The following is a 27,777-nucleotide window of genomic DNA, read 5'->3' on the forward strand; positions in this document are numbered from 1 at the left end:
TTTTATTAAAAAAACAATCAAAATTCTTTATTGTTGAAAATCAGTATAGAAACAAACATATGTAGAACAACATGGACAGCACTGCTAATGGAAACCAACAGTCTCATTTTCTTTACAACGCACTCTGTTGATGACAACATGGTCTGTGGACGAGTACCGTCAGAGGAACAGAACCGGCTGACAAACTCCACCATGATGAAGCGTTACTGGGTGGTGCTGTGCTGAGGGCTGGTGGCAGGACAGGAAACTAACAGTAGCCACAAGCGAAAGCACGACCAGCACGTTAGCATGTAGCTAATCCAGGACCACATTCAACTGACATTTCAGCCTCATGTTTGTCCACATAGTTCATCATTTCACACCCACCTGACATGAAATCAGGATTATCTAACGATCTGTGAGTTTGTGTCTGTACCAGTATTCATTTCACAGATGCCAGAGAGACTGACATGTCAGAGCAGCACCATGGAAACACCTGGACATATGCTAAATGCTAGCCGAGCTAACCCTGCTTTAGTTGTGCTTAACAATGCTGCTTTAAATGTTTTCAAATTAAGAGTCAGGACGGAAGATTAATGGCGGCCACAAGCAAAGACAATTGATTTAAATAGTTATAAAAGAAGATTAGCATGTTAGCTTGTAGCCCAAATACAGGACTACATTTCACAGGGTTGGAAATAGTTTTTGTGTACCGATCTAATATGTTCAACCAAAAATATGTCAGCGGTTAGCCAGATGGAGGCTAACTGAGCTAACTCTGCTTTAGCTGTACTTTAAATTGTATTTTTTTCAAATCAGATATTTCTGGTGAAATGCAAATATTCCAAAATGAGACAACAAACTCTCTATAATTCATCCAGTTCCTTTCAGGAACTGTTATTCTTCTGCAACTCAAAGTCAGTCAGCAAAATCTTTTCTGTTGATGACACAATGCAATGTACAATCAAAACATCAGAGAGAGATTTCTTAGTTATTTTATCGAAACACGAGACGTAGTTTGATGGTTGCTAACACAGCTAGCGCTACCGAGCAAAGAACTCAAGCTGTTTGCTCCTGCAGCAGATTTAGTTGGTAAAATAAAGAAAGAAACTGTTTAAAGCAGGAGATTGTTTTATTACCCCGACTGTTAGCTATCAGGCTACATCGTTAGCTTCTTGCCCTGCTTTAGCTTGACGCAAGAAGAAGAAGAAGAGCACGATAGTACAGTGAAAGAAAAGAAAAAGGCCTCGGTGGTGATTGATATGCATCTGCAAAAATGTATTGAACAAATACATTCTCTCCATATACATATAAATACATTTCTGTTGTGCAAATTGCAAGTGAAGGCGCCTCCGGCCGGCTAGCAGAGGCAGCTCATGTTAGTGCGAGACGTACGAGACACGTCTAGCGTTTGACGTGGAACTGATTTCAGGCACTGATGCTGCATTTGAATCTGTACACTAACTTAAATTCAAGGTTTCGTTTTTCTGGAGTCCAAACTTTTTACATTTTTGGCACTTTTTCTGTGAGCGGAGCAGAACAACCGTCAATGAAGACGTTCTATACTTTTTATTGTTGTCTAAAGTTTAAATTGTGTTTATGATCAGGCAGAAAAGTTCCTCTCCTCCACATGGAGCAGAGCTTCTACACACTAATCTGCTGTTTACCAGGAGAAGACTGGTTGTGCTGGTCAGAAGCAGGATGCAGTCGAGTTTGCGTGTCTCTTCATGGTTGTACCTTAAAAACAGACAGACTGTTGAACATTTACACCAGACGAGCAGCAGAAGCGTCACGTCCTGAAAACATCCTGTGAGTTCTCACCTGTTGGACCTCGTGAAGAAATGTAACCAAAGACCTTTTGATAAATAACATCTCACAAGTTATGAAAATAGTATTCCAGGGAGCCAGCTTCCCATTATCTTAACACAAAATAAAATATATCTTAGCGTGAGTCTGCGACCCGCCCACACCGCGGAGAGCAGCTCCACGATCCTCCTGCTCTTCTACCAGTTTAGCCTTGTTGCTTGATAAATAGTAAAGACGAGGCATGTTTGCTAGTACATATTTTTTAAAATGCTCTCTCGTTACTAATTCCCTGACGAGTATGTCCTGTACATGTTTTTACAGCACTGGGTAAGAGGTCAGGCAGGTTTGTTAGGACCCCTGCTGCAGTCGCCGATGATTCCCCTCCTGGGCGTCTCCGAGAACGACTCAGTCTGTTCACCATTTTCCGGGGATGGGCGTCCCGCACTCGTACCATGAGACGTAGTTGACGTGGGAGTGTCCTCCGATCTGGCCGAAGTGGACCGGCTCCTGACGGACGGCTCGGTAGAAACCTGGAGCAGAAAGAACAAGTTTTTGTTCTCACTGAGCTGAAGGTACTGAAGACGTCCAATGAAATGTGTTTGTAGAAATGTTTTTTTAAAGGTGCAATATGCAGAACTGACAAACACAAACTGACAAACAGTGAGAAACTCCAGCTGACGTCATTAGTTTTAATATTTCTTCTAACAAGCAGCAACACAGCGCAGGAGGGTTAGCATACTCACAGTGAAGCTAAAAGCTCACATTGTTATTGTCAGTCAGACATTTTTCCTCGACGCGTTCAGGAATTTCTCTCTTTTGTTTTACTCTGATAGTTTAGCTGAGACTCTTTAAGCTCGCGTCAGCAGTGGATGAATTAAAGTGTTTACCGGGTCTGGACGGTAGCTGGTCGGCTCTCAGCTGCTTGCCGGTTCTTCCATCCAGGAAGGAATCGACGAACTGACAGTGATCCTCACCGAAGCCGGTCTGATCGCCGATGTTGTGGAATTTACCTTCACCGTGAAATAAACAGAGTCAGAATCAGAACGGAGCTGAAAACAAACTTTAATCCAAAAGAATTCAAAGTGAACTCACCGTTAAGCGAGTCGCTCAGGTAGATCTTGTACCTGAGCGAGTTGCACAGCTGGACGCCGACAAACTTGCGGTACCAGGTCCTCTTCACGTACTGCTTTCCGTGGCAGTCGGAGTACGAGTCCGTCTTGAAGGGGAACTGAGTCCAGATGGCGTCTTTTCCTGCAGAGACAGGGAAGGATGAGGACGCCGCACCGACGACTGACATCACGTATTCAACACGGAGGCGTTAATTAACTCACCTGAGACGTTCTCGCTCACCCGCGGGTCGGCTGAAGACGGGAGAGACGAGAGAAGACGGTTTAACAACACTAGACCACAGAACTCAACAGAACTCAGAGAATCAAACGTATGATGTTTAAACCAACAATCCTCTGAGTGATTTAGTCTCTGACTTTTCTCAGATTTAAACATGTTTTTTCGTGGTCGTCACTTATAAATGTTTGACCAGCTGCTCACATTTAAACTATTAAATTAAACTATTCCTTTTATATTGCATGATGACGCGGTTCAGAAACCCCCTCCTGTCTCTTTAACCACACAATAACTGCATTATCATTGCAGCGTACCGGACTCTGTGTTGAAGGACACCGGCTCACTGAGAGGACCTTCACCCAGCTCGTTCTTCGGCTTCACCTTGAACTCGTAGCTACAGACAGACAGAGAGATATTACAGGAAAACTGGAGGAAGGTTTTGTGGAATCAAACATTTAACAACAGTCTCCTCTGAAGACTCGCTCGTCCAGACGGAGTTTCTAGACCTCGAATGTTACATTCTTCTTGCTGCAGCTTGCAGCTCTGTGCTTCTGGTCGACGTCCACACGTGCCAGACGTCCTTCACACCAAATAGTTTTCCCATATCCAGGCTCATTAAAACCTCAGTGAGCGTGACGGACAGACTCGGCTTGTTTCTGCTCTCTGGACGTCTGGCCGCGGCGCTCCGCTCCACTTAGTAATTGCTCGACTGCCTCGGCTTGTTTGGACAGCTGAAGGCAGCGCGGCCGTCTGAGCAGAAGAAAAGTGTTGGTGCAGCAGACGAGTGAAGGACTCTCAGTCTGCTGCTTCACTTTCATGTCACATGGTTTATACTCTTTCTCTTGCATGTAGTTTTAGCAAGTTTTTAGGGTTGCAAAGCAACCCAAAGAGAAAACCAGTCTACAAATACTCAGGTCTGGGGACTGGGTCTGGGTCTAGGGTCTGGGTCTGGGGACCGGGTCTGGGGACCAGGTCTGGGGACCGGGTCTGGGGACCGGGTCTAGGGTCCGGGTCTGGGGACCGGGTCTGGGGACCGGGTCTAGGGTCTGGATCTGGGGACCGGGTCTGGGGACCGGGTCTGGGGACCGGGTCTGGGGACCGGGTCTAGGGTCTGGGTCTGGGGACCGGGTCTGGGGACCGGGTCTGGGGACCGGGTCTAGGGTCTGGATCTGGGGACCGGGTCTGGGGACCGGGTCTAGGGTCTGGGTCTAGGGACCGGGTCTGGGGACCGGGTCTAGGGTCTGGGTCTGGGGACCGGGTCTGGGGACCAGGTCTGGGGACCGGGTCTGGGGACCGGGTCTAGGGTCTGGGTCTAGGGTCTGGGTCTGGGGACCGGGTCTGGGGACCGGGTCTGGGGACCGGGTCTAGGGTCTGGGTCTAGGGTCTGGGTCTGGGGACCGGGTCTGGGGACCGGGTCTAGGGTCTGGATCTGGGGACCGGGTCTGGGGACCGGGTCTAGGGTCTGGGTCTGGGGACCGGGTCTGGGGACCGGGTCTGGGGACCGGGTCTAGGGTCTGGGTCTAGGGACCGGGTCTGGGTCTTGGCACCAGTGTTGACTTGGTTTGGACCTGGTCGACTTGCTGACTGCAGCTCTGGGCTCAGTGAAGGTGAGTCTCATGCCAGCCTACCTGCTCTCAGGTTTGAGGTTCTCCACGGCGGTGTGAGTCTGGTTGGTGGTCAGGATGGAAACCTGCTCGCCGTCGGGTCCTTTAGCGGTGGAGATGACTTCGTACTCTGAGGAGACGACAACAAAGTCCTGATCATCAGAATCAGCACAGACGACTCCAAAACAGAGGCAGACACGTTTGAGCTCATTGCTTCGTACCGGTGGTGTCATTATCCGTCTTCTCCCAGTCCAGGATGACGAAGGATGGGCATCCCTCCACCGTCACCACGGTGAGGTTGGAGGGCGGAGACCGGGGCGGAGCCGTCACGTTTGCCTCGCCGGGTTCATCTTCGGGGAAGTAGTTTAGGGAGGAGGTGATGGAACACGGCTCGTCCGGCTTCTTGCCCGTCTGGTAGACAACGTGAGGTGCTTTGGGAGGAAGAGGGAACATTAGTTCATGTTTGAAGAATTTTCCTGTTAAAGTTTTCAGATTCATCGTGAAGCAAAAACAGTGTTGACTTACCAACGTAACGTTTCTTTCCCAAGGCGTCCAGGTCAGAAGTCGGCTGGGACTTGAAGAGCTCGGAGGCCTCCCAGGTCTCCTGACGACTGGCTGAATACACAAACATGAAGACAAAGTTTATGACAGAAGAGTTTTAACTACCGTCTGTTTTCTTATCGAGAGTAAAGTAGAGGCTAGCCAACAGGAGTCTGAAGCTTCATACCAGGTGTTGGCGAGGCCGTTGTTGTGGTCTGTTTCCGCTCCTGTTTGGTCGGCTTGGCGGTCGCTGGAGGAACTTTTGGTTTCAGGATCGGCAGCTTGTCGGTCAGCTTGAAGTTGTTTACTTTGTCTGATGGAAGACACATCGGCAGAAAGCGATAATCATTTATGTTGAAGTGAAAGAAGAAGTGCGATGAAAAGCAGACATCGCTCTTCATTTCTGACCTGTTTCTCCAGGTTTCCCCACCAAGTTCGGTTTCTTGTTGAGGGTTATGGATGGACGAGCCGGGGACCCTGGAACAAACAGGAAATAAAAGATCATCTCTACTGTTACTTTCATACTCTACCAGTTGCTACCATCAATAAGCCAAGAAGGACATCCACAAGATGGCTCAAAGAAGGTTTTACATTTAATGGAAAACAGTGGAACACGCAGAACTTGAACTTGTTAACAGGAACAGAAAGTCTCTGCTGCAGATCAGATCCATGTTTCGCCTGCTGTGTCTAACAAAGACAAAGAGTGAAGCTCCAGCAGCGACTTGTTCTACCTTGCTGCTCGCTAATCTCCTGGAAAATCTGCTTTTTTTTCTACAGCAGAACTCGATACCCGTTTCCAAACACCAAATGAACCTGAAAACATGAACAATCCTGTGTAATTTGTGTGTGTTTTTGTAAAAATCCACCATGGACTGAAGTCCAGAACCTGCAGCCAATTACACCCCCACCCCCATCTGAGGAGACGCCAAGATTCCTCACAATCAAGGACTTGAGCCAGATCCAAAACTAAATGGAACAAATGCAAAGCCAGAAACATGAAAGATGGTGGAGTCCTGAAACTTTTTAGCTCTGAACATGAAACAATACAGACGCATTCCTCTCAATCAGTTACATGTAAATATGTAGGAAGGACGAGCAGACGCCAGACTGCCTGCAGAGCTCCTCGCCTTCTCACAAGAGCTTCGATTATTCTTCAACAGTTGGACATAAATTAAGAGTCAACAAAACATGGAGCCATTCGATGCACTTCATCCTGGGAAGTCATGGTGGAAACTGAGCTGTAATTACACTCCATGTTCAGCAGTGCCTGGTGATTACAGTGCCAGATTAAATGAAATAAATATTGGTATGATTTTCTCTTTTCACACACAAACAGTCCTGCAGTAAAAAGCAAACAGCGGTTTCCACATTGGGAGGAGAGCGGCTCGATGCACGCCATGCTGTTCTGGTTGCGTGAGACTTTTCTAAACACACATCACGTCTGAAGCTCGTCGCGCTTTCAATGCTCGCAGTCAAGCAGGAAGCAAAGGCTGAAGCATGAGGAGCGTCTGAACAGGACGGTCGTCACCAACACTTTCTTCTTTCCCTTTCTGCAGCGTGAAAAAGCGCAAAGCTCTGCAGAATAAGCTAACGACCGGAGGAGCACATTCTCTCTGAAAAACAGGCTCCGCCGAAGCTCCTGGCCAAAGTTTTCAAGCGGAGGAACGGCCTTTTGAAATCCTTGAAACATGTGACGCGACCAAACCATGCAGTGGTGGCGGCTGAGTTAAAGCGGCAGTCAGCGTCAGGCGAACTCATGCCTTTACCAACCATAAAACCGCTCTCCGGCGGTGGGACTCGATCGGCCGAACACATCAGGGAATTCAGACTTCTTGTCCTCCAGTAACGAGTTGTTCGCTGCAGCAGGAGAGGCACTGCGATTAAAACGAGCTCTCACAAACTAAAAGCTTGTCTCAAACATAACAAGTATTCCACTGTTTTCCTGCCAACATGTTCTGGATCAACCCTGTGAAGATGGAGACATACAGAAGACAACAGACCGATGGAAGACACCAAAAACCAGCTCATGCCTGCTGCACAGGACGACCATGCACACCTGGACATGCACAGTCTCCATCAGGACCCGGAGTTGTTTCATCACATTATCTCAGGAATCACTTTCAACCTCATTTACACCTCAAAGATGTTTTTCACTGCAGTAAGAAGGCGACTGGAGCTGGTTGGACTCAAAACGTTTCAGAGGCTTCAGACAAAGCAAGTAGAGCAGGTTGACTTGATTCTAGCTAACGCTAACATGAATCAAACTGGGCTAACTGAGTCGATGCAGCAGCTAGCACTGGTGCTAACCAGTGTCTCAGCTGGCTCTGTTCAGTGACAGTGACAGTTATTAACAGCTGACAGCTCAGTGGACAACAATGCATCATGCTGTATTTTGTGAATATAAACTATGAAGCAACACGTCCACAGAGCAGCCATCTTGGATTGCAGGATTTCAAGTGGGAAGTTTGTCGTCGTTTAAGTTGAAACTGCAAACTGGGAACTCAGAAATTCCAACTTCTGATGTCAAATGGGAAGGAACGCAATTATTTATATTCACTTATTATCTTTTTATTGTTTTAATCTAAATGTAAAAGGTTAAACAAGGACGAGGGCTGACAGTTAGCTTCAGACACCCTGAGTGCATCTGACGCATTTCTTGTCTTCTGATTGTTGAGTCGTCAAAAAAACCTACATTCTTTCTCTTGGATCAGTAGGAAATAAACCAGCCTACGTATTAATACAGCCGGCTGTATTAATACGTAGGCTGTATTAATACAGCCGGCTGCTTTTATTCTGCCAAGATCAGGGTTTCTAGCTCAAACTGGGATTCTTACAGCTTTCATCAGTCTTTCATCTGAACTGCTGTGACTTTAAACTCCACCGAGTCATAAAGAGAGTTCCAGAAAAACTGCTTCTACAGTACAGAACAATAATCTAACATTGTTTTCCTTTTATATTATGCTGTAATGATCAGTGAAACCCAGAACCAGCACCAGAACCAGAACCAGCACCAGCACCAGCACATGGAACACAGAGTGACATAATCTGCTGTAGTTACTGGACTTATGTAACCAACTCAAATAATCAAGCTCCATCTCCAACATCCACTTGATTATTTGAAGAAGTCCGAGCCAGAAGAACCTGCAGAAGCTCACGGTGAGACAACAAACACGTCGGACAGAAGGCGACATGGACGGACAGACCAACGGACGGACGGACGGATGGATGGATGAACATGACAGTATTAATAAACAAAATGGATGGAGACAAAAACACCAGTATGAGCTGCGGTGGAGGTGAAGATGCTGCAAAAGCGACTGAAGGGTTAATGATGGGACACAAAACGAGGTCTTGTTTACCCAGTCGAGGTCGGGACCATAAGGCGGGTTTAGGTGGGGAGAGGCCCCGGTGGTGCTGTCCGTTTACTGTTGGGAGAAAAGCCAGTGTTACGGAGGGAAAGAAAGTGTCTCTGAAACTGAACCCGACACCAGAACAACCACTCACCACCTCAGACGGCTCATGAGACTGAAGGAGGAACATCTGTCTTCAGTCAAACTTTTTTCAGGAGTTCAAAATGTTTTTGTGGATTTTGAAATGTGGAATTATATTTTCAGAATTTTGTTGCAGCATCCCCAAAATACCCCGAACAGATTCCTTCTGACTTTCAGTCGTGGTTTTATTTAGAAACTCAAAAAGTGAACTGGGAGTAAATCTTGTTTGTAACAACAGTTAGCACAACATTTGCTGTTTAATGACTTAAAACCATCAAATGTACAACTGAAGACAGATCAGTCTTTACATTTCACACTCCCTGCTGTCGCTGTCACATACATGGTGAATTTTTCATTCTGTTAACAGCTTTTTGATACTGAGTCTACTTTATTTTCTGATTATTGACCTGAAATGAAATGTTTAAAGCAAAGAAGCTTAAAGTGGCCGTTAGGTTGTTCAGGGGTGAGGTCCATTTAGCAGGTCACAGTTCACTTTGAAAGCTCATCAATCAGCAAACAAAAGAAGTGTTGAAGACAGAAGTGACTCTGAGATGTGAGCCACAGCACACAGACTCAATCAACCTGTTTGGATTTTCTTTCCTGTGCTTTGAAATTAAAAGAATATTGAAGCAAATCATCACAAACAGAACCAGGTACCAGTGATATCAATGTTAAACCAATCTAAGACCTGAAAGTCAGCAGCTTCACCCAATCAGACGGACGGACTGAGACCAGTCACAACTCGGCCAATCAGAAGCCACCGTGGTTACTGTGATATTTGTGCTCTGCAGAGCCGGATGGAGTCGGAAGGAACGCTTCTGATAAATTCTTCTTCCAAATTAATGATTCATGTTTTATGAAGATTCATGAAAATGTATCATAGAGATGTTCAGCTATTTATTAACTGATTACTGAAAACTGCATAATATTATTATTAAATCATGTTGGTGTCATTTTCAATCAAGTTTGAGGTATTTCTGTCATCTCTAAATGCAACATGTTGAAAGAAGTGTCACACGTGTCCAAGAAACTTAAAGAAGGTTCTCAAGAGCGCTGACTTAAATTTGTTCAAATATAAAACATTATATTTGAATTAATTAATTCTAAGCGTACTAAATCATGTTTTTCGTCCGTCAAGCTCCCTTGAAACTTAATTTGTGATTCACAGACTTATAAACTTTATATAAAATTGGTGATTTGAGTCACAAATGAGAATCTAAGAGAACACACGTTTTCCCTCCAACCCCTCCAGGATTTGGAGGCAACGCAGAGCACACGGAAGATAATGTAAGAAAGTAAAGAGGGGTGAAGGAACAGGAGGATTACCCCCGAGTATCCCAGAGGTCGGGGATGAGTTACTGGGTCTAGAGGAAGAGTGTGGTTGTCTGAAGCCATTAGAGAAGGGAAAGAGGGGGTTTCTCGATGCAGGCCTCATGGATCTGACCACCGAGGTAGCTGCCGGGTTGTAAGGCTGCAAAGGCAGTGATGGAGAAGAGGTTCTTTTGCCGCCTTCACCTAAAAGATCAAAAACAGTTGCCTGAGTTACGATCTGATCTGTCTGCGTTGCCAGTCCGGTGAGCTTGCAGCAGCCCTGAGCGGTGATGTTAGTGATGGAAGTCCAATGGACCATTTAAGTCAATGTGCTCTGACCAAGTAATGAGTTTGATGGAATCATGATGAGGAAACCAGAGTCATTTAAGCTGCTGATGAGTTATGATGATGCAACAATGACTGTAAGAAGATTGTGTGCTGCATGCAGACATTGGAGGCCATGTTGGATGGGATGGGTTTAGATCCTGGAGCGAGCAGCCATTCCTGTGGACAAAAACTTCAACACTGCAATGTATCTGGAAGCTCGAGGGAACAAGATGGCTGCAGATTAACAGCAGACAGACAGAGAGCATGGCTGCCATTGATTGCAAGTTACAGGAAGCATTTCATGAGGTCATTATTACCCCAGTTGTTAGTTTTGGCTCTCTCATTGGCCAGAGCCGATCTCAGCAGCGAGGATCCGTCCTGGGATTTGCCGAAAGCTGTGTGGGAAATAGAAGGTTTAACGCTACAAAGACCCGACAGTTGCTGGTTTAAGAGACAGTCCACAACCTGCTGAGTTAAAACTGAAATGAGAAATAGTTTTTCTATACAACAGACTTTTAAAGAGTAAGATTAATAACATTCAACTCTTTGCAGACGATACTCTCATTTTTGAGAAAGAATCCCAGTGGGAATCTGTCGAAGTGACAAAAAACTGTCTCACTAACAAAATGTAATTATTTATATTGTGAGTGAACAAATCGTTCAGTTTTGGATGCATAAAATGATGCTATGAAGATAAACTGAGCGCAGACTTAATTCTGTTTGCAGACGACAGTCCTATTTATATTTACATCCTACAGACATAAACTGTAAAATATGTTATAAATGTGTGTATTTATAAAAAAATGTAAAAATAATAATTTTAAAAAAAAGAAGCTTTTTAATGGAAGTGCCTTTCGAATATCAATCCATTATTTAACACTATTCACAAAGATAACAGATAAATTCAACTCTGCATTTTAAGAGTGTCGGTTTTTTAGAGCATATGATTTTTTAAACTTGAAAGACAGATTTGTCCATTAATTATTTCCTCAAAGAAAGAACGTATTCTAAATGTGATTAAAAAAATAAGGAAAGTTAAGGAAAGAGTGAAATGGTTAAACAGACTTTCACAGTAAAGGTTTGGCTGTTTGAGAGCCAAATATAAAACGTGAAACATCAGTGAACTGACAGCTGCTCGTTCTTTAAGGAGTAACTGTTGTAAACACAAACAGCCTCTCAGAGATCACTGAGCTCATGTTGCTGTATTTCGTCTCAGCAGGCACTTTGCAGCCCGGCCAACTGATTTCTGACACAAAACCTGGTGATTATTTTACAAACATGGACAAAAAAAAGGGAAGTGGGGAGGTGAAATTACCAGCAGAGTTATGAGGCTTCTCGGGTGCCTTAGTGGTCTGCCCCTGATGCGAGTCGGCATTGGAGGGTAATTTAAGGAGGGGGGAGGCGGTGGAAGTGGAAGTGGAAGTGGAAGTGGAAGTGGCAGGAGGGGCTTTGGTGGGCAGGAGTTGGGGGAGGGCCGGAGGACGATCCACCGCTCTGTTGGAGTCATTTCTAAGAGTGTTTCCTTTGTCTGGGGTGAGACAGGAGAGAGGTACACTGATCATGGGAATCTGATCATCCAGGTTGAGTGTAGTCACCAAAATCTTGTTTTGGTCGACTGACGTTAGACAAACTGTTCTGTGCTTCAACAGACATGATTCATGTCATCATCTCCAACACTGTTGGACAAATGACAGTTACCAGAAACATGTCTCCGAATATTTCTGTCAATTTTCTCTCAAGCAGGACTGGGTATGGACACTTGTCCTGAAGTAAAACTGTTCTTCAATTGGTATTACATGTCCAAAGACAAGGGTTGGACTTTTTGAAATATGATCCACAAGGAAGGTTTCGTGTCCTGTTGTTTGGTTGGTTGGTCAGTCGGCCTATCAGTCGGTTGGTCAGGTTATTGGTTGACTGGTTGTTATTCTCAGGGAATAATGCATGGATGCATCTTGCTTGTTTAATTCCTCAAAGTAAGGTCTCTAGAACATATTGTTTTGATATTTATCCTAAACTCTGGTATAATATTGACAAAATCACACCCAGTCCCACTTTCAAAACAAGAATCTCCAATTAGCAGACAAATGAAGGATAAGGTTTAGTTCCCATCATCTTGTACCTCATAGAAATACAGAAAAGTTGAGAAGACATTGTACAGAGGAGGGGGGAGCTCGGGAGTCCTGCAGAACGACTTGTGTTGTCTTTCCCTGGTGGGAAAATCCAACAACGTCTGCGTCTGAACTGGCCGACATGCAGTCCTGTCATGCAGACTGATTGAACATGGCAACGACTTCATGAAGCAGCCACGGTGAGGACAGACAGGAGGACAGACAGGAGGACAGACAGGAGGACAGACAGGAAGACAGACAGGAGGACAGACAGGAGGACAGACAGGAGGACAGACAGGAAGACAGACAGGAGGACAGACAGGAGGACAGACAGGAAGAGGAAAGAACAGATTTAAAGATGGAGCCTCAGTTTTTCCTGAATAAAACTGATTTCACTGAAATCTAATGCTATAAAACAAACAACAGCTCAAATATCTGTCCTAACAAGTTATTGAGTTCATTTCTAAATCAGGAAATATTTTATGCACTTCCTGAACTCTGCCTGACCAATCACTGGCTGGTGTTGTTTGGAAATATGTTGCTTAAATTCACTGAACATCATCGTACATTTTGTTGGTTAACTTTCCAAAGATACTCCTTGTAAATTTGAAAATTGGGTCAAATAAAAAGTTCAATTCAGAAAATCAAAAGAAAAAGATGCTAAAACTTTAAGAAATAAAAATAAAACAAACCGTCTGTCATTTTTGATCAGCCTACAATCTGTTTTCACGAGGAATTTGCAGTTTTATAAAAATCCTTTTGCTACTTTTAATAAACTGATTTACTGCTGTTGTTGAGTTAGCCGGTTAGCACAGATTGTTTACTGGATAAACAGTATGTTAGCAGTTAGCTTGCCAGTGAGGGATGGACTCGTGAGTCGTCCCATCATCATCATCATTAATGATCGATCTGAGACTGAAGAAGCTGTTGAGGGCCAGACACAGAGCGTGAGGTGAGGATGAGGTAGAAAAAACAGATAAAAAAGGGAAACTGAAGTGTGTGAAAGAAGAAAAGCAGAAGAAGAAAACTGACGGCTTCAGATGCACAAATGAAGCAGTCACATGACCTTTAGCAGCAAAGTGTACCGCTGCCATCAGGGTGGGCGGGGCAAAGTGAACTTACTGGTAGCACCTGACCTCCAGTGACATCATCGCCACGCCTCGTATCGACTTTCTAACCGGGCTCAGGCATGCTAGCATGCAGCCAATCATAACAGCTGCATGGTCCCTGACCCCTCCCCCTCCCAGGTGCATCACTGGGCTCAGCCAAAGCAGGTAAAGACAGACTGCGAATAAAGCGGGATGATTACGAATAAACCGAGCGTCTTTTCTTGTTACCGAGTGACTCGTGAGGCCATTTGGGCTCAGCGGAGCCGGGCAGAGGTAACGTTTCCTGCTGGCTCTCAGGCGGCGCTGTGGGAAATAATATGTTTGGTTTAAAGGAAGTCAATATGAAAGTGGTGAAAGTAGAAATAAATGATGGATTTGTTTGGAAAGAAGCAGCTTCAGAAGTCGGGTTGGACTGATGTGGCCTCATTGTAAAATCTGTTGTTACAGCAAGTGAGTGAAGCTTAAGAAACTTCATCAATGATGAGTTTTAATGAAAGAACTTTTTGATGGTGCACGTTGACCCAAAGTTTTGTTCTTGCTTTTATGATGTGCTAACATAACACCTGTGTACCGTGAGAATTTCACTTTGAGCTTTAACCTTCAATGAGATTTGGAGACTTTGCAGAAGAATTAGCGGCAAAGATTCTGTGAACGATGGAGGTTCGTACTCCATGTACTCACAACTTTCATGTTCTACTGGCAAATGTTTACACCCCAAACAGATCAACAGATCTCATCTGTCTTCATCTTGAAAGACGTTTCATTGCAGCATCTTGAATCTTAATCATACAAAAATCATGTGTTGCTCATCCAACCTGGGACCAGAACATGCCAGGTGTTTACTAAAGCTGATAAATAAAGAATGCGCCTCACACAAACTTGGACGGTCCGATTTTATCGCTAAAGCTTGTTAGCATTCCTCACTCACTCACTTTCAGTTTTCACATCAATCAGCAGTTTTTGAGGCTCAGTTTTTTGAATCAGTCGAACCCGACTGAAGCGTTTGAGGCGTCTCTGCGGCCCTGAGTGGAAGAATAAAAGTATGAGAGGAGATGATGTGTGTGCGGAGGAGAGAAGAAGAAATAATCACCGAAGGAAGTGCGAGGAGCTCCGGGGAAAGCCGGGTTTTTGAGCAGAGAACCTCGAGTCCTGTTGTGCAGAGCTGCGAACGAGTCGACACGTCACAGGAAGGAAAACCACAAACTTCTGTCAGATGTTTTCTTATTGAAGGATCATCACTCTCAAACACACTCAGCTAGAGAAGATCTTAATTAAAACCATGCTTTACCTGCTTCTTAATGAGTATTTTGTATTCTGTATTCACACTGCAGGTCAGGTAATCCACAAACTGTCAGATCAGTCTCAGTTTTCACTTCCTCAATGTTTGAACTGGCTTCTCTTCCCCGCAGTGTGAACATCTTTGTTTTCGACTCTTGATCAGACTAAAGAAGCCGTCTGAGGACTCACTCTCACTAAATCCTGAAAAATTTGCATATTCGATCTCAGATTTGCTTTTTTGGGAGATATTCTGTCCTTCCTCCTGCAGACTTTAAACCAGCCTGAACCTGCAGCGACGTCCGTCACAGCTTCTCTCATCTGTTATTATGGCCTGGATTACACACACTAGTCCAGAAGAAACAACTGTACATACCTGCACAGCTAATAAACAGATTCCTTGAATAATGTCAGGCAGAACTAATGACGGAGCAACAAACGCTGCCTGAACAGGCCGACTGACTGTAAGAAGCTGAAGAGGTGGCTGAACTCACCCAGACGAGGAGGGAACAGAGCGTGAGGACCCAGAGGCTTCTGGAAGACAAAACATCAGCCTCAGGATTCTGGGACTTCAATGACCTCAAAAATCATCCAATAAACACAATCAAAGAAGATACGTCAAGTCCCAGCATGCATCGCTTCAGATGATGTTCTCAGGGAGCTATTGGTGGAGTGAATGGATGGAGACAGTCGGCTCTCAGCAGCTTGTTTGTAGCTTCAGTTTTTAAGTTTTTAATTCCTAACAATGGTTGTAACGATGTGGACCTTCAGAATAAACCTGGACTGGACATGTTGAGGACAAAACGCTGCATTCTGGGGCGTAAAGCCGCAGAACTCAATTTTGTAAGAATGAAGTAAATTATTGATTTAAAAAAATGAAAATGGAAACAGTAAAGTATAACAAGTTTACTAAAGTAGAGTACTTGAGTAAATGTACTTAGTTACGTCCCATCAGTGCGTTAACATGACATGCAGGCAGCAGGTGACGTACCAGCGGCTTGGCGAGAGGATTACGCAGCTTGTACGGCTTCTGTGCGTTCTTATCTGTGAAATCCAGACAAATGAGTTTTTATTATTTATCATAAACTGATTAATGAATGATTAATGAATACACTGTTTTAGTAAAAAGTTATTCCTTACTGCCCATGTTGGTGTTGTGGATGACCGGTTTGCTCCACATGCCGCCGCGGTCGTCCTTGTTGGACCGGACGCCGAACTCGTAGGGCGTGTTGGGTTTGAGGTTGTCGATGACGGTGTCGCTGGTCGGGCAGGTCTGATAGATCCACTTCCTGTTCCTCTCCCTGTAGCGGATGGTGTAGAACCTGGAGGCAGGAGAGCAGTAACATCATAAAACAGCAGGAGGGTGGATGGAAGGGAACTCACCACTTCAGAATCAGTCCAAGTGCATATCACAAAACCTGGATGGCACTCAGTAGAGTGCATACCTCCACCAACACCCAACAGCCTCTTCTGTCCTCCCTCATAGACACCAGCCACCTAAACTGACTGGATTTGATTCATCAACATATGAACATTATTCCTGAGAAATTAACCAAAACAACGTCCAATCTCACCATGTTAAACAAAGTGAGACACAGTTCCTGGATCTGTCCCTGAACCTAACCCTTTATCTGGATCAGCACAACAAGTTAATGAGGTCTATTCTGGGCCGAGACTGGTCAGTCATTTCTGTCTGGTGCTGCTGACAAACCAACAAACCAACAGAAAAACCAACCGGTAACCATCATGGTGTGATGCTCTCTTTAATGATGAAGCTGATGAATGACCTCAAACTGCTGACATCATGTTTTCAGCAGAGAAATGAACTCATCAAAGTTTCCCTGACGAACACCATGGGTTGGTTGATGCTGTGCTGACACCAGACAGTCGCTCCACACGGACAACAAACAACCGACAGACCGACACGGAGGCTTCGGCCTGTGTGGTTTCTGTGTGGCGGCCGTGACCTCAGCGTGGAAACAGCCTCTGTCATTAGGTGTTGTTAACTCTGGCGAGCAGCGCGGCTGATCTGCACCTCCATTCCCTCATGTCGTGTTATTCAGAGGCCAAACTCTGCTCACGAGGAGCCGACAGTAGCTTTAATACGGCGGCCAGAGAGGCAGAGGACGCCTGGCTCAGGCTTTCCGACGGCTTCTCCAGCTCGTCTCACAGGGAGGGAAAAAGAAAAAGAAAGGGATTACTGGAGGCGACAGCCGATGGAGAAGAGAGGCCAGCTGGTTTAACATCACTCAGCACGACTCAAACACAACAGCCAGAGCATTCATCACGACGACATGCAGAGAAACACATTCCTCTCTCTCAACCCACCCGGGTGAGGAAGATGGCCACCTATCATCTAGTCCGGTTCTGCTCGAGGGTTCTGCCTGTTCACGGCAGTTTTCTCTCACCACTGCTGCCCAGTGCTCTTGTTCCTGACTGACACAACATGAGGCCTCACAGTGCTTCAAACAAACCTCACCAGCTGAAATCTCTTTAAACAGTCAGAAACCTGCTGAGGGAACACAACTCATCAGAACCGTCTCTGAAGCCCGTCTCTGCTTGAAGACGTCCACATTTAAATGGTTCTGTGACAGAATGCTTGTATTTAGTTCCCTCACCCGTCCTCCAGGCACTCGTTCATGACGTCGCCCTCGTAGGGCGTCTTCAGGTAGTTTCCCCAGGACAGCAGCACGGCGGTGGGGCTGACGGAGCCGATCACCAGGTGGAGCGGCTTCTCCAGGTTCACCTTCCCTGTGCACACAGGTGAGGACAGTCACACCTGCCGGCCTCTACGGCAGCATCACAAAGCAAACAGGAAGCGAGCGGCTGGCGTACCTGTGCAGTGCTTCTTCACGTCGTTGACTGGGATCGGCTGGACGGCCACCAGGTACTTCGGCTCGGCGTCTGGAACAGGAAGTTGTTTCCATGGTGACTTTTATCTCATGAACACCAGGACACAATCAATGCTTTGCTTCCATTTACACATTCAGGGATTTATTTTGATTGAGATTTATGTTTATGTTTTTATATTAAATAATCATGTAGGTGGCCTCATTAGCATATTTAACCTAAAACAGCAGAAACCTCGTTCCACAAAATGAACAGTCTGAATGTAACCGGCTGCTTGGTGATGACCAGCTCAATGACTGACGCTTCATCCTCCTCCTGTGGGAGCTCACAGCCAGAAACCTGAGGAATGTTCTGGAAATGTGCAGCCGTGATGATGATGACGATGATGATGGTGATGATGATGTCATGGCGGGTATTAAAACGACCCCCAGTTCAGACGAACACATGGGATCGATTACAGAAACACAAAGACGACATGTTGAAACAGTCCGTCTCTGCTCGAGTCGAGTTTCAGCAGGAAATCCTTCAGACGATAGTCACTCTGAACATTACCAAACTGTTCCTGGACCAGAACCACCAGAACATCACACATTATTTCTTCGTATCATTTCTTTCTTGAATTCGTCTCAGCTGTGAGCTGAAAGATCAAACTATGAAAGAGTTTTTACACAGTGTGAATCTGTTTCTCACTCACAATATCACGATTTAGAAGATGTTTCCTCGCCAGCTCGTCTCCGCGTGACGTTTGAATAAAGTTGTGTGACTGTGATGAAAACGTGCTTCGACAGAAACTTCTGACGATGTTTGAATAAATGAAAAAGGTTTGTGGGTGTGCCGGCGAGGCGCCCTGCGGCATTGTGGGTAAAGTGCGAGGGTGTTAATGGGATTAGCGTGAGACGGCCGGCTCTCAGCTCAGCAGGATAATCTGTCAATCTATGGATTATTCCCAACATTTAGAACTGATTGATGGACGGTTGAATAAATGAGTTTTAGCTTTGAGACAAACAGAAACAGAATCTTCTGATCCTCCTTCATCAACACATTCCACTTTATTTATTGTGTTCAAAGTCTCTGGAAATGTTCAGATCCTAAAGGACGATCTCCTCCCACACCAGACTTCATTCAAAATGACAGCATTTTAAGACAGACCTCCAGTGTAAGTCCTGGAGCTGTGCGTCTCTTTGTGAAGCGGAGAGGTTTCATTCATCTGCTGCTCTTCACACACTGACAGGTGGATATAGGCCCCGCCCCCTCCTTCCCCTCCTGACCTCATCAATCACCTGCAGTCACCTGGGAGTGCGAGTGTTTGTCGTCCTTTCTCTGCTTTGTCTTTTGGTTTTTTGTCTCGTAGGAACATTAGTCAGGAGGGTTAAACCAGCTGTCAGAGGCTTGACTTCAGTCTTTCCTTTAGTGGCGTCAGGAGGTTTGCTTCTTCTGTCACTTCAATGTTTGAGGCTCATTTGTCTCTACATGACATTTGACTTCCTGACTTGAATCTTCAAAGCACTTAAAGCTCCCTAATGAATCAGGTTTGTTTAACTGTGAACGACATCTAACAGTTGACTGTAGTTATTTTAAAAGACGTGAAAATGAGACTGAAGTTTGGTGGACAGGTTGAGAACAGCAACATAAACATCTGCAGGTTATATTATGATTCTGTTTCTTCTGTCGTTCTTTAAACGTTGTTGACTGAGGGCTTGGTCTGGCAGAACATGAGCTTTTTACAGTGTCTTAAAAACTGCCTGACTTCTGTCTGAGGTTTGGTGGGACTCTTCTGAATACCTTTAAGTTGTTTCTGTTGAAGTTTGAGAGAATTTGTTCCTTATTCTTTGTTTTTCATGTGGTGATAACTTTGCTTTTCTAGCACATTTCTCTGCGTGACCCTTCTCGTCTTTAGAGGAGCAACAGTTTACTGTGAGAAGCCGTCGTGTGCCTCTGAGGAAACGTTGAGTTATCGACTCTCAGAAACCACGAGCAGCGTCGGATTTAAAGAGTCAACACTGCGGTCGATCCTGCCCGAGCTGCTGATGGATGGTCCTCCACTGAGGCTTTTAACCACCAAGGTAAACACCACAAGAGTGTTTAAGAGCAGCTCTGACACCACAGCCCCGCCCACACCGCTTGACTGACAGGTGACCTCAGGGCAGAAGGAGTGGCGATGAGAGACGAGCCACAAATAAGGAGCCGGAGATTAAATTAAAACTTCTCCTGAAACTAAACCGTTCATGTCTGTTTGTCTCCTGGGTTTGATTTACACGGAGGGGAAATAAACACAGAGGAGCAGAATGTCTGGATGTCCCAGCTGCACTTGAACACAGCGTCACACGGTGTCCAGAAGCAAAAATCTACAAACAGAACCACATCAGAAATATATGATGTTCCTGATCCGTCCACCAAACTCCAGCCAAATTCTAGTGTATTTGACTTCAGGGGTAAAGTATATATCGACCAGGCTGCCACCAAGCTTCAGCTAAATTAAAGTTTTTTTGCACATAGAGAATTAATGTCTGTTCACTCCCATCAGGGAAGAAACGAAGCTTTCACAACTGAAAGACTGAAAGAAAGAAATAATAAGATGAAACCATCTTAAAATGTTTGGGTTGTTGTTGATCTGTCCACCAAACTTCAGCCAAAATCTGGATATTTTCAAACACGTCTAACATCTTTCCACTGTCAACAGAAACGTTCTGAAGCTCTCAAAAAAGCTGAACTCACAAGTCAAAGTGTCTGTGCTCATATCAGGACAGGAAAAGTAAGAATTCTCACAGCTCAAACAAAACTAAACTTTGTTTGAACATCATGTTTGTCTGAGTGGTGATCTGTCCACCAAACTTCAGCCAAATTTAGGCAATTTTAAACAAAGGAGGACGTTAATGTCTGCTGGCTGCAGCAGAGTCAACAACATGAGCCTGCAGAGAGAACAGTGCTGACGGACGAACTTCAGCAGCTTCTCTGTGAGCCGCTGCGATCAGACGTCACGCCGTCACAGCTTTTAGTGTTTCTGTCCTGATGGGAGGAAAATTTTTGGCCGGGCTTCAGAACCCGGATCAGAGCCACCTGCTGCTGCTGCCACAGTCCTCCGCTGCTCAAAGCTTCTCACGTTCTGCTTTCTCCCAGAGGATTTCTGCAGAAACTCACGGTTTCCCACGAGTCTGAAGGTTTAGACACGGAGGTCAGCGCTCACACGGGCACAGCGACAGAATCCTTCAGTCTCAGAACACGAGGAGTCCTGAGAGAACACACGTTTATTGGGTCGGTGCTTGAGAAATTTTAGAGCGTTTTGACTTAAAACTGAAGCAAACTTCACTTTTCTGCAAGACATAATCTGAATTTCAGTGATAAAAAAGACTGACTAAATTTAAGCTCATTTTGGTTCTTTCACTTTTTCTGCAGGTTTTGTTTTGGTTCTGAACAAATCAGTTGAGTTTCATGTTCTTAAAATACATTTATGGATGAAGTTAGTGTTGATTAAATCTCACTCCTTATCAACACAAAGTCTAATATCATGAAGCTGGAGGAGGCCCGTCCACCAAAGTCTGAAAACCCAGAGCGAGCACCCGTGAAATATAGTGTATGGTGAGAAATGTAAGAGAAACAAAATATTGAAATAACTTCCGATAAAATAGTTTGATTAATTAAACAGAGACGTCCTGTTCAGGCCTCCGTAGCCCGTCTTACCCATCTCGGTCTCGTACGGCTGTCCGTTCTCGGGCAGCTGGATGAACTGTTTGGAGAACATGCTGCTGCCGTAGCCCAGGATGTAACCCTCCAGCTTCACGTCTGGACTCGGACGCACAAACTTCATCACAATGGTGTCGCCGGTGGCGTTGATCCGAACCTTCATGTTCTGACGCCGCACTGAGGAGAAGAAGAAGACACAGATGTTAGAGCTGAGAACATTTCAGTCTGGTTAAAACGCTTATTAGCTGCTCAAGTTCATCTAGCAGTACTTTTAAAATGTGAAAAGAAAATGAGCAATTAAAGGAATCGTAATCTTCCACCAAACTCCATTCAAATGTTCTCACGTTTTACTCGCCTACCCTGCTGCAGCTTAAATTATTCCCATCATCCTCAGCCTGACTTATTCACTTGTTGTAGTTCTTATAGGCACATATTAGCGTGCTAACATGCTAAACTTTGATGTTGAACATGGTAACACTCACAAACCAAACTGCTGTCTGTTGTTGTACCAAACATGAACTTCCTGAGGAGCTGATGTGTGACTGTCTGAAGGTTCGGCCCGCTCCGAGGGAAGAACCGCTCTGATGTGATTTCACGCTCTCATAATCTCTCACATGGAAATCTCATTTAGAAACCAAACTCTCCATCTCTTTTTATGATTTCCCTCTCAGTCTGCGGACCGACACTTAATGAACATGTTCGCCATCCAAACAGCAGATCCGCCCGACCCCGGCCTCCCCGGGTTCTGAGCCCACGTCACGCTCCACTTTTAAAAGTTTAACAAGGACAGAATGTTTCAGCCCCAACAGGGTTCCTCAGGAACCATAAAGCTTTTTATTTCTCCAGGACACGTCCTCCTCTGAGACAAACAGACTCCATGTTTCTACACACACACAAAGAAGTTCATGTGGAACATTTGCTGGATGGACAAGAAGAATCAGTCAGAGTTCATAAAATTCAACTCTTAAATCACTACATTTGTAAAGGGAGTCTGGTGGTGTTGTGTTCCTGGTTCAATTGTTGGCTCAGTCCAATAGCTCACTGACTCCATAGCAACATCATACTTCCTGTTCATCCTCCAAAGCATCATGGGAACTGTAGTGTCAAGACAGAGAGCATGATCAGCTGCCAGCAGTGAAAACATCTGAACATCTGAGTCTGGACCACGATGAAGCTGTGGAGTTCATCTGCAGCTCATCATGATCCGACGCTGAGGCTCCTTCATGTGGCTTCACCAGGTCTCATTTCATTTCTCATTCAGTCTGTTCCCTGGAGAATACAAGTCTGAGGGGAAAAACTTGCTTTATTAGCTTATTTGCTGCAGAGAAATGAGCTCCTGATGTTCGGGATGTTTCGTGGTCGGCTTTGAGGACAACATGTGTTCTTTCAGAGAGACGACGACTCTGAATGCAACTCCAACCTCGCCTGAGACCCTCCGACTCCAACAAACTGCTCAACTTCATTCAATATATATCAAAAATGTAAAAATTAGCATCGTTATGGAAGCCTAACTTCCATCTGCACCAGACTCCATTCAAATATTCTCACATTTTACTCACATTCATCCTGCCGCAGCTCAAGGCCCGTTCAGACGAGAATGAATTAAACTGATGGTACAAAGATACTCACACATCCTGCTGCAGATAAAGAAGAGAAAAGAAAAGTATGTGAGTCCTTGAACAGAAAACAATGTCAATTTCCTGTTTTCATGGTGTAAAGACAAGGGCGTACTGTCCCTTTAACGGAGTCATGACTCAGTTTCACGGATGAACTCGACTGTGTTTGTTTAGCTGATGAGCTGCGAGCGCCGCTGCAGCGTGAAACAATCAGCTGCAATGAGTCGTTTCGGCCTCCTGCGAGGAGAACACCAAGTTTCCCTCCAAATGTTTTCCACTTTGTGTTGGACGCGAGGACGTTCGTCTCGTCCAGGTTTTCTTTGGGATGTTTGTTCCTGGGAAAGGCCCGCTGGACACGTGGAATCATGCAGCTCATTCTTGGCACCGCGGCTCGGCCTGTCGAAGGCTGACTGAGTGGAGCGGATACAACGCCTCTGACAAACATGGAGGACGGCCGTCCATCCAGGGGAGGAGGACCATGACAGGAGGCAAAACAGTTGACGGACTCCTAAAAAGGTCTGCAGAAAAATGGACTTGAACTGAAGGACTGAAGTTCTTCAAACACAAGATGACCGTCAGTCATGCTACTGCAAACATCCTGCAGAATAATACGACCAGAAGACAGCAGAGAGTGCAAGAAGCACCACAGACACCACGAAGGTACCAAACAAGTACGACAAAGAAACAACGAAACAACTGCAAGCAAAGGCAGGAAACAAACAGATCTGTGAAGGACTAATTATCAAAACTAACACAAAGAACAACATGAGGACTATGAAGAACCAACGCGGGTCACTAAGACGTCAACAGAACCGTTCCAAGAGCCCTCAAGAGGTCCAGTATCCAGAGTACTGCTAACACATACAGACAGGATGTGATGAAGTATTAACGCAAACCACAAAGTGACAGACGGAGTCCAACCCAGAAGAACTGATGAGCGCTGGAACAGAACTCTGAATGGATTCTGGCTGAGTGTCTGTAAACACCAGAACCCAGAACACGACGTCTCATCAGCTCCGACTGTGAAACACTGACGGCCTCTTTCATGTGGCCACTAATGAGCTGCTGCTGGTTTTACTGGACTCTTTAATGGTTTGGATGGAAGTCGACTCTGAGGGGAAACTTTAAACTGTTACCGTTTCGCTAACCTGCCTGATAACTGACTTTTAAATGGATCAGAACCAAAACTCTTCGAACCAATATAGGCGACTTCTTTGTCCCCGTGGAGAAAGTCCCCAGACTCCCTTAACAAATGTGTCAGTTTAGTGAGTTGTTGAGTTGGAGACACTTTATAAACTCTGTGAAACTCTGTCTCTGACTCATTCTGCATTATTTGGACCTTCTTGTTCATTCAGCAGATGTTCTACATGAACTTCTGTCTGTCTTTGAGTAGAAACATGGAGTCTGTGTGACGGACAGAACAATTGTGATGGAACTCAGGATGGACGGTGAATTATGTGAGTCAGCTGACGGAGAAAACCTGAAATGTTTGGAGGCAACTGGTAGATCTTTTATTGATTTGTGTTTGTCAGAATCTCATCAGAACAGAACAGCGGTGGGACGATCTGGCGCCACCTGCAGGTCAACACGCCACCGTCTCATCTTCACCACCTGAAACTCCAGCTGAAGACGAGCACCACAAGTTCAGACTGTGATGAAGAAAAAGACTCACGCACACAAACACGACTAAAATGTTGCAACATGCTTCACAATGTTTTAGAAAATCTTGTGAAATTAAACATTTAACGCTGCAACAGTCCAGAACCTGCCTGTGAAACCCGGCAGGGTGGGCGTGGCCTCACATCAGCATGTGGGCGTGGCCTAATACTGGTCAGTCCATACAGGGCATAAAAAAAATCCTCGCAGAGAAAAACACTCTCTCTCTGTTGTTCTTGGCCGTCTCTCGCCCGGTGAGCTCACCCTCTGCGAGTCACCACATCAGACCACCGTGTGACACTGGAGGCCATTTTGTCTATCCAGTTAACCCTCAAGACGCAGGTTACATCATCAGCAAGCCCCGCCCCTTCCTGCAGCACTCCACACACCTCCATCAAACACCCGACTCAGGACGAGACGCCAAAACACTCTGGAGTTACAACGAACGAGCTGAAAACACAAAAGCTGCAGCTGCGGCGTGACGAGCGTCAGCGCTGACTCTGCAGAAAGCTGCACAGAAGAAGCCAGAACCGAACACCTGCACGGCGCCGGACGGACCGCCGGACGGACGGCTGAAGGCAGGACACGTTTCCTCTGCTGCAGATGAAACTGTTCCCCTGATTTTGAAACAATAACTTTATCAAACTTTACTTTCATGCAGCTAAAAGCCGAAATATCAAACGAGCTGCAGCACGAGTTCGTACGCAACATTCAGACTTCACAGAAACGACCCCGAACATGAGACGCAGCGTCCTCGTCTGCTGCAGATCAACTGACGTCTACAAATAAGGATTTTTAAAGAGAAACGTTGCTTCAGCTTGAACTCGTTCAGCTTCACGTGTGTGAAGACAGAACCAGACCAACTCGTTCAGCACCAGAACCTGCAGAGGATCACAGACCTCATCAGTGTTATTCAGCATGTTTCACACCGGTGTCAAGTTCTGTTGATCGGTCTCCATCTTTAACACAAGAGCAGAAACATTCTTCACTTTGAATCATTTTCCAGTCAGAACCTTTGGACTCTGCACTAACTGGACTGCATTATGTTCAGCTGGCGGGTTTGTTCCAGAACCCTGTCGGGTCTCTGACTTCTCTCTGCAGGACTTCCTCTGTCAGCCGTCAGCTCGGACACACGTCTGCTTTGTTACATCAACTGTCATTTTGGACTTTTTGCACCTTGTTGTTGTGTTTCTATGACAGGTTCTGATGTCGGGGCTCATACTGACGTCTCAGATTTCATAAAGTCTGTCTTCACTCATGTTTCTGTTTAAAGCCCGACTGACTCACCTCGGATCCTCTGTGCCGGGATGCCGTTGAGCAGAATGGTCCCTCCGAGCAGCAGCACGAGGACTCGGAGGAGGAAAGCGATGCCTGCCATGACCTCAGAGCTTCAGCTTCCAGGAGACGATGATGATGAAGACGATGATGATGAAGAAGACGATGATGATGAAGAAGACGATGATGATGAGGAGGAGGATGAAGATGAGGAGGAGGATGAAGATGAGGAGCGACCAGGAGCTGGACAACTTCACTAAGCGTCTCTCCCTGCAGTCTCAGGACTTGTTCAGCCGTCGGACGTCCTCGGTGTGGAGAGGTGGACCAGCGGAACGCCAACATCTATAGCCTCTGCAGGTGGGCGTGGCCTGGATGACATCATCACCCCCCTGCACATACTGTCTCTCTCTCTCTCTGTCTCTCTGTCTCTCTCTGTCTCTCTCTCTCTCTCTCTCTCTGTCTCTCTCTCTGTCTCTCTCTCTCTCTCTCTCTGTCTCTCTCTCTCTCTGTCTCTCTCTCTCTCTCTCTCTCTCTGTCTCTCTCTCTGTCTCTCTCTCTCTCTGTCTCTGTCTCTCTCTCTCTCTCTCTCTCTCTCTCTCTCTCTCTCTCTCTCTCTCTCTCTCTCTCTGTCTCTCTCTCTCTCTGTCTCTCTCTGTCTCTCTCTCTCTGTCTCTCTCTGTCTCTCAAACATGAAGTTTTTCTTTTTTTCTTCATTTACTCTCACTCTCGACTTTCTCCCTGTTTTTCATCACCTCTCCTCCTCCCCCTCCCCCCCCACCCTCCCCCCGCTCCTCCTCCTCCCCCCCCCCCCCTCCGCCTCCCCCCCCCCCCCTCCGCCTCCCCCCCCCTCCCCCCTCCTCCTCCTCCCCCCTCCTCCTCCTCCCCCTCCCCCCCTCCTCCTCCCCGCTCCTCCTCCTCCCCCCCCCCCCCCCGCTCCTCCTCCTCCTCTCTGAATGTGTTTTGCACTCGTCTCTGGTTGTTTGACACTTTTAGGACTCAGTCGTCCAGATGTTTGCCAGCAGAGAGAAGAAACTCTGACCAGAAGACTGACACAAGTTTTAACAGCCAGCAAACACTGAAATTAATATTCCATGACTCAGCCAACATGTCTCACAACATGTCTCACAACATGTCTCACAACATGTCTCACAACATGTCTCACAACATGTCTAACAGCCTGTCTCACAACATGTCTCACAACATGTCTCACAACATGTCTCACAACATGTCTCACAGCCTGTCTCACAACATGTCTCACAGCCTGTCTCACAACATGTCTCACAGCCTGTCTCACAACATGTCTCACAACATGTCTCACAACATGTCTCACAACATGTCTCACAACATGTCTCACAGCCTGTCTCACAACATGTCTCACAGCCTGTCTCACAACATGTCTCACAACATGTCTCACAACATGTCTCACAACATGTCTCACAGCCTGTCTCACAACATGTCTCACAACATGTCTCACAACATGTCTCACAGCCTGTCTCACAACATGTCTCACAACATGTCTCACAACATGTCTCACAACATGTCCCACAGCCTGTCTCACAACATGTCTCACAACATGTCTCACAACATGTCTCACAGCCTGTCCCACAGCCTGTCTCACAACATGTCTCACAACATGTCTCACAACATGTCTCACAACATGTCTCACAGCCTGTCTCACAACATGTCTCACAACATGTCTCACAACATGTCTCACAGCATGTCTCACAACATGTCTCACAACATGTCTCACAGCCTGTCTCACAACATGTCTCACAACATGTCTCACAACATGTTCTTTGTGTTTG

General features: G+C 45.8%; 1 protein-coding gene across 13 annotated transcripts; it reads right to left on the bottom strand.

The window, feature by feature from the left end:
* Nucleotides 1-26,434, bottom strand: abi3bpb (ABI family, member 3 (NESH) binding protein b). 13 transcript variants are annotated; one of them, XM_037090621.1, is made up of 24 exons: nt 25,985-26,434; nt 21,423-21,602; nt 17,730-17,798; nt 17,513-17,645; nt 16,035-16,216; nt 15,886-15,938; nt 15,389-15,428; nt 14,710-14,781; nt 13,848-13,922; nt 11,718-11,930; nt 10,720-10,797; nt 10,091-10,279; nt 8,633-8,698; nt 7,044-7,130; nt 5,682-5,750; nt 5,461-5,586; nt 5,259-5,348; nt 4,955-5,164; nt 4,758-4,863; nt 3,444-3,523; nt 3,117-3,146; nt 2,878-3,036; nt 2,673-2,795; nt 1-2,315 (listed from the first exon to the last, which is right to left on the bottom strand). In XM_037090621.1, the coding sequence occupies exons 1-24, from the start codon at nt 26,073-26,075 to the stop codon at nt 2,200-2,202; spliced, it is 2,637 nt and encodes an 878-aa protein (XP_036946516.1). In that variant the 5' UTR covers nt 26,076-26,434; the 3' UTR covers nt 1-2,199. The 13 variants fall into 13 exon arrangements, with proteins under 13 accessions (XP_036946516.1, XP_036946518.1, XP_036946521.1 ...); XM_037090623.1 differs by lacking the exon at nt 7,044-7,130; XM_037090626.1 differs by lacking the exons at nt 11,718-11,930; nt 13,848-13,922.
* Between the last annotated feature and the right edge of the window lie 1,343 nt (nt 26,435-27,777).

This window comes from Acanthopagrus latus, chromosome 24 (genome assembly GCF_904848185.1).
Source record: "Acanthopagrus latus isolate v.2019 chromosome 24, fAcaLat1.1, whole genome shotgun sequence".
In the NCBI taxonomy this organism is placed as follows: Eukaryota; Metazoa; Chordata; class Actinopteri; order Spariformes; family Sparidae; genus Acanthopagrus; species Acanthopagrus latus.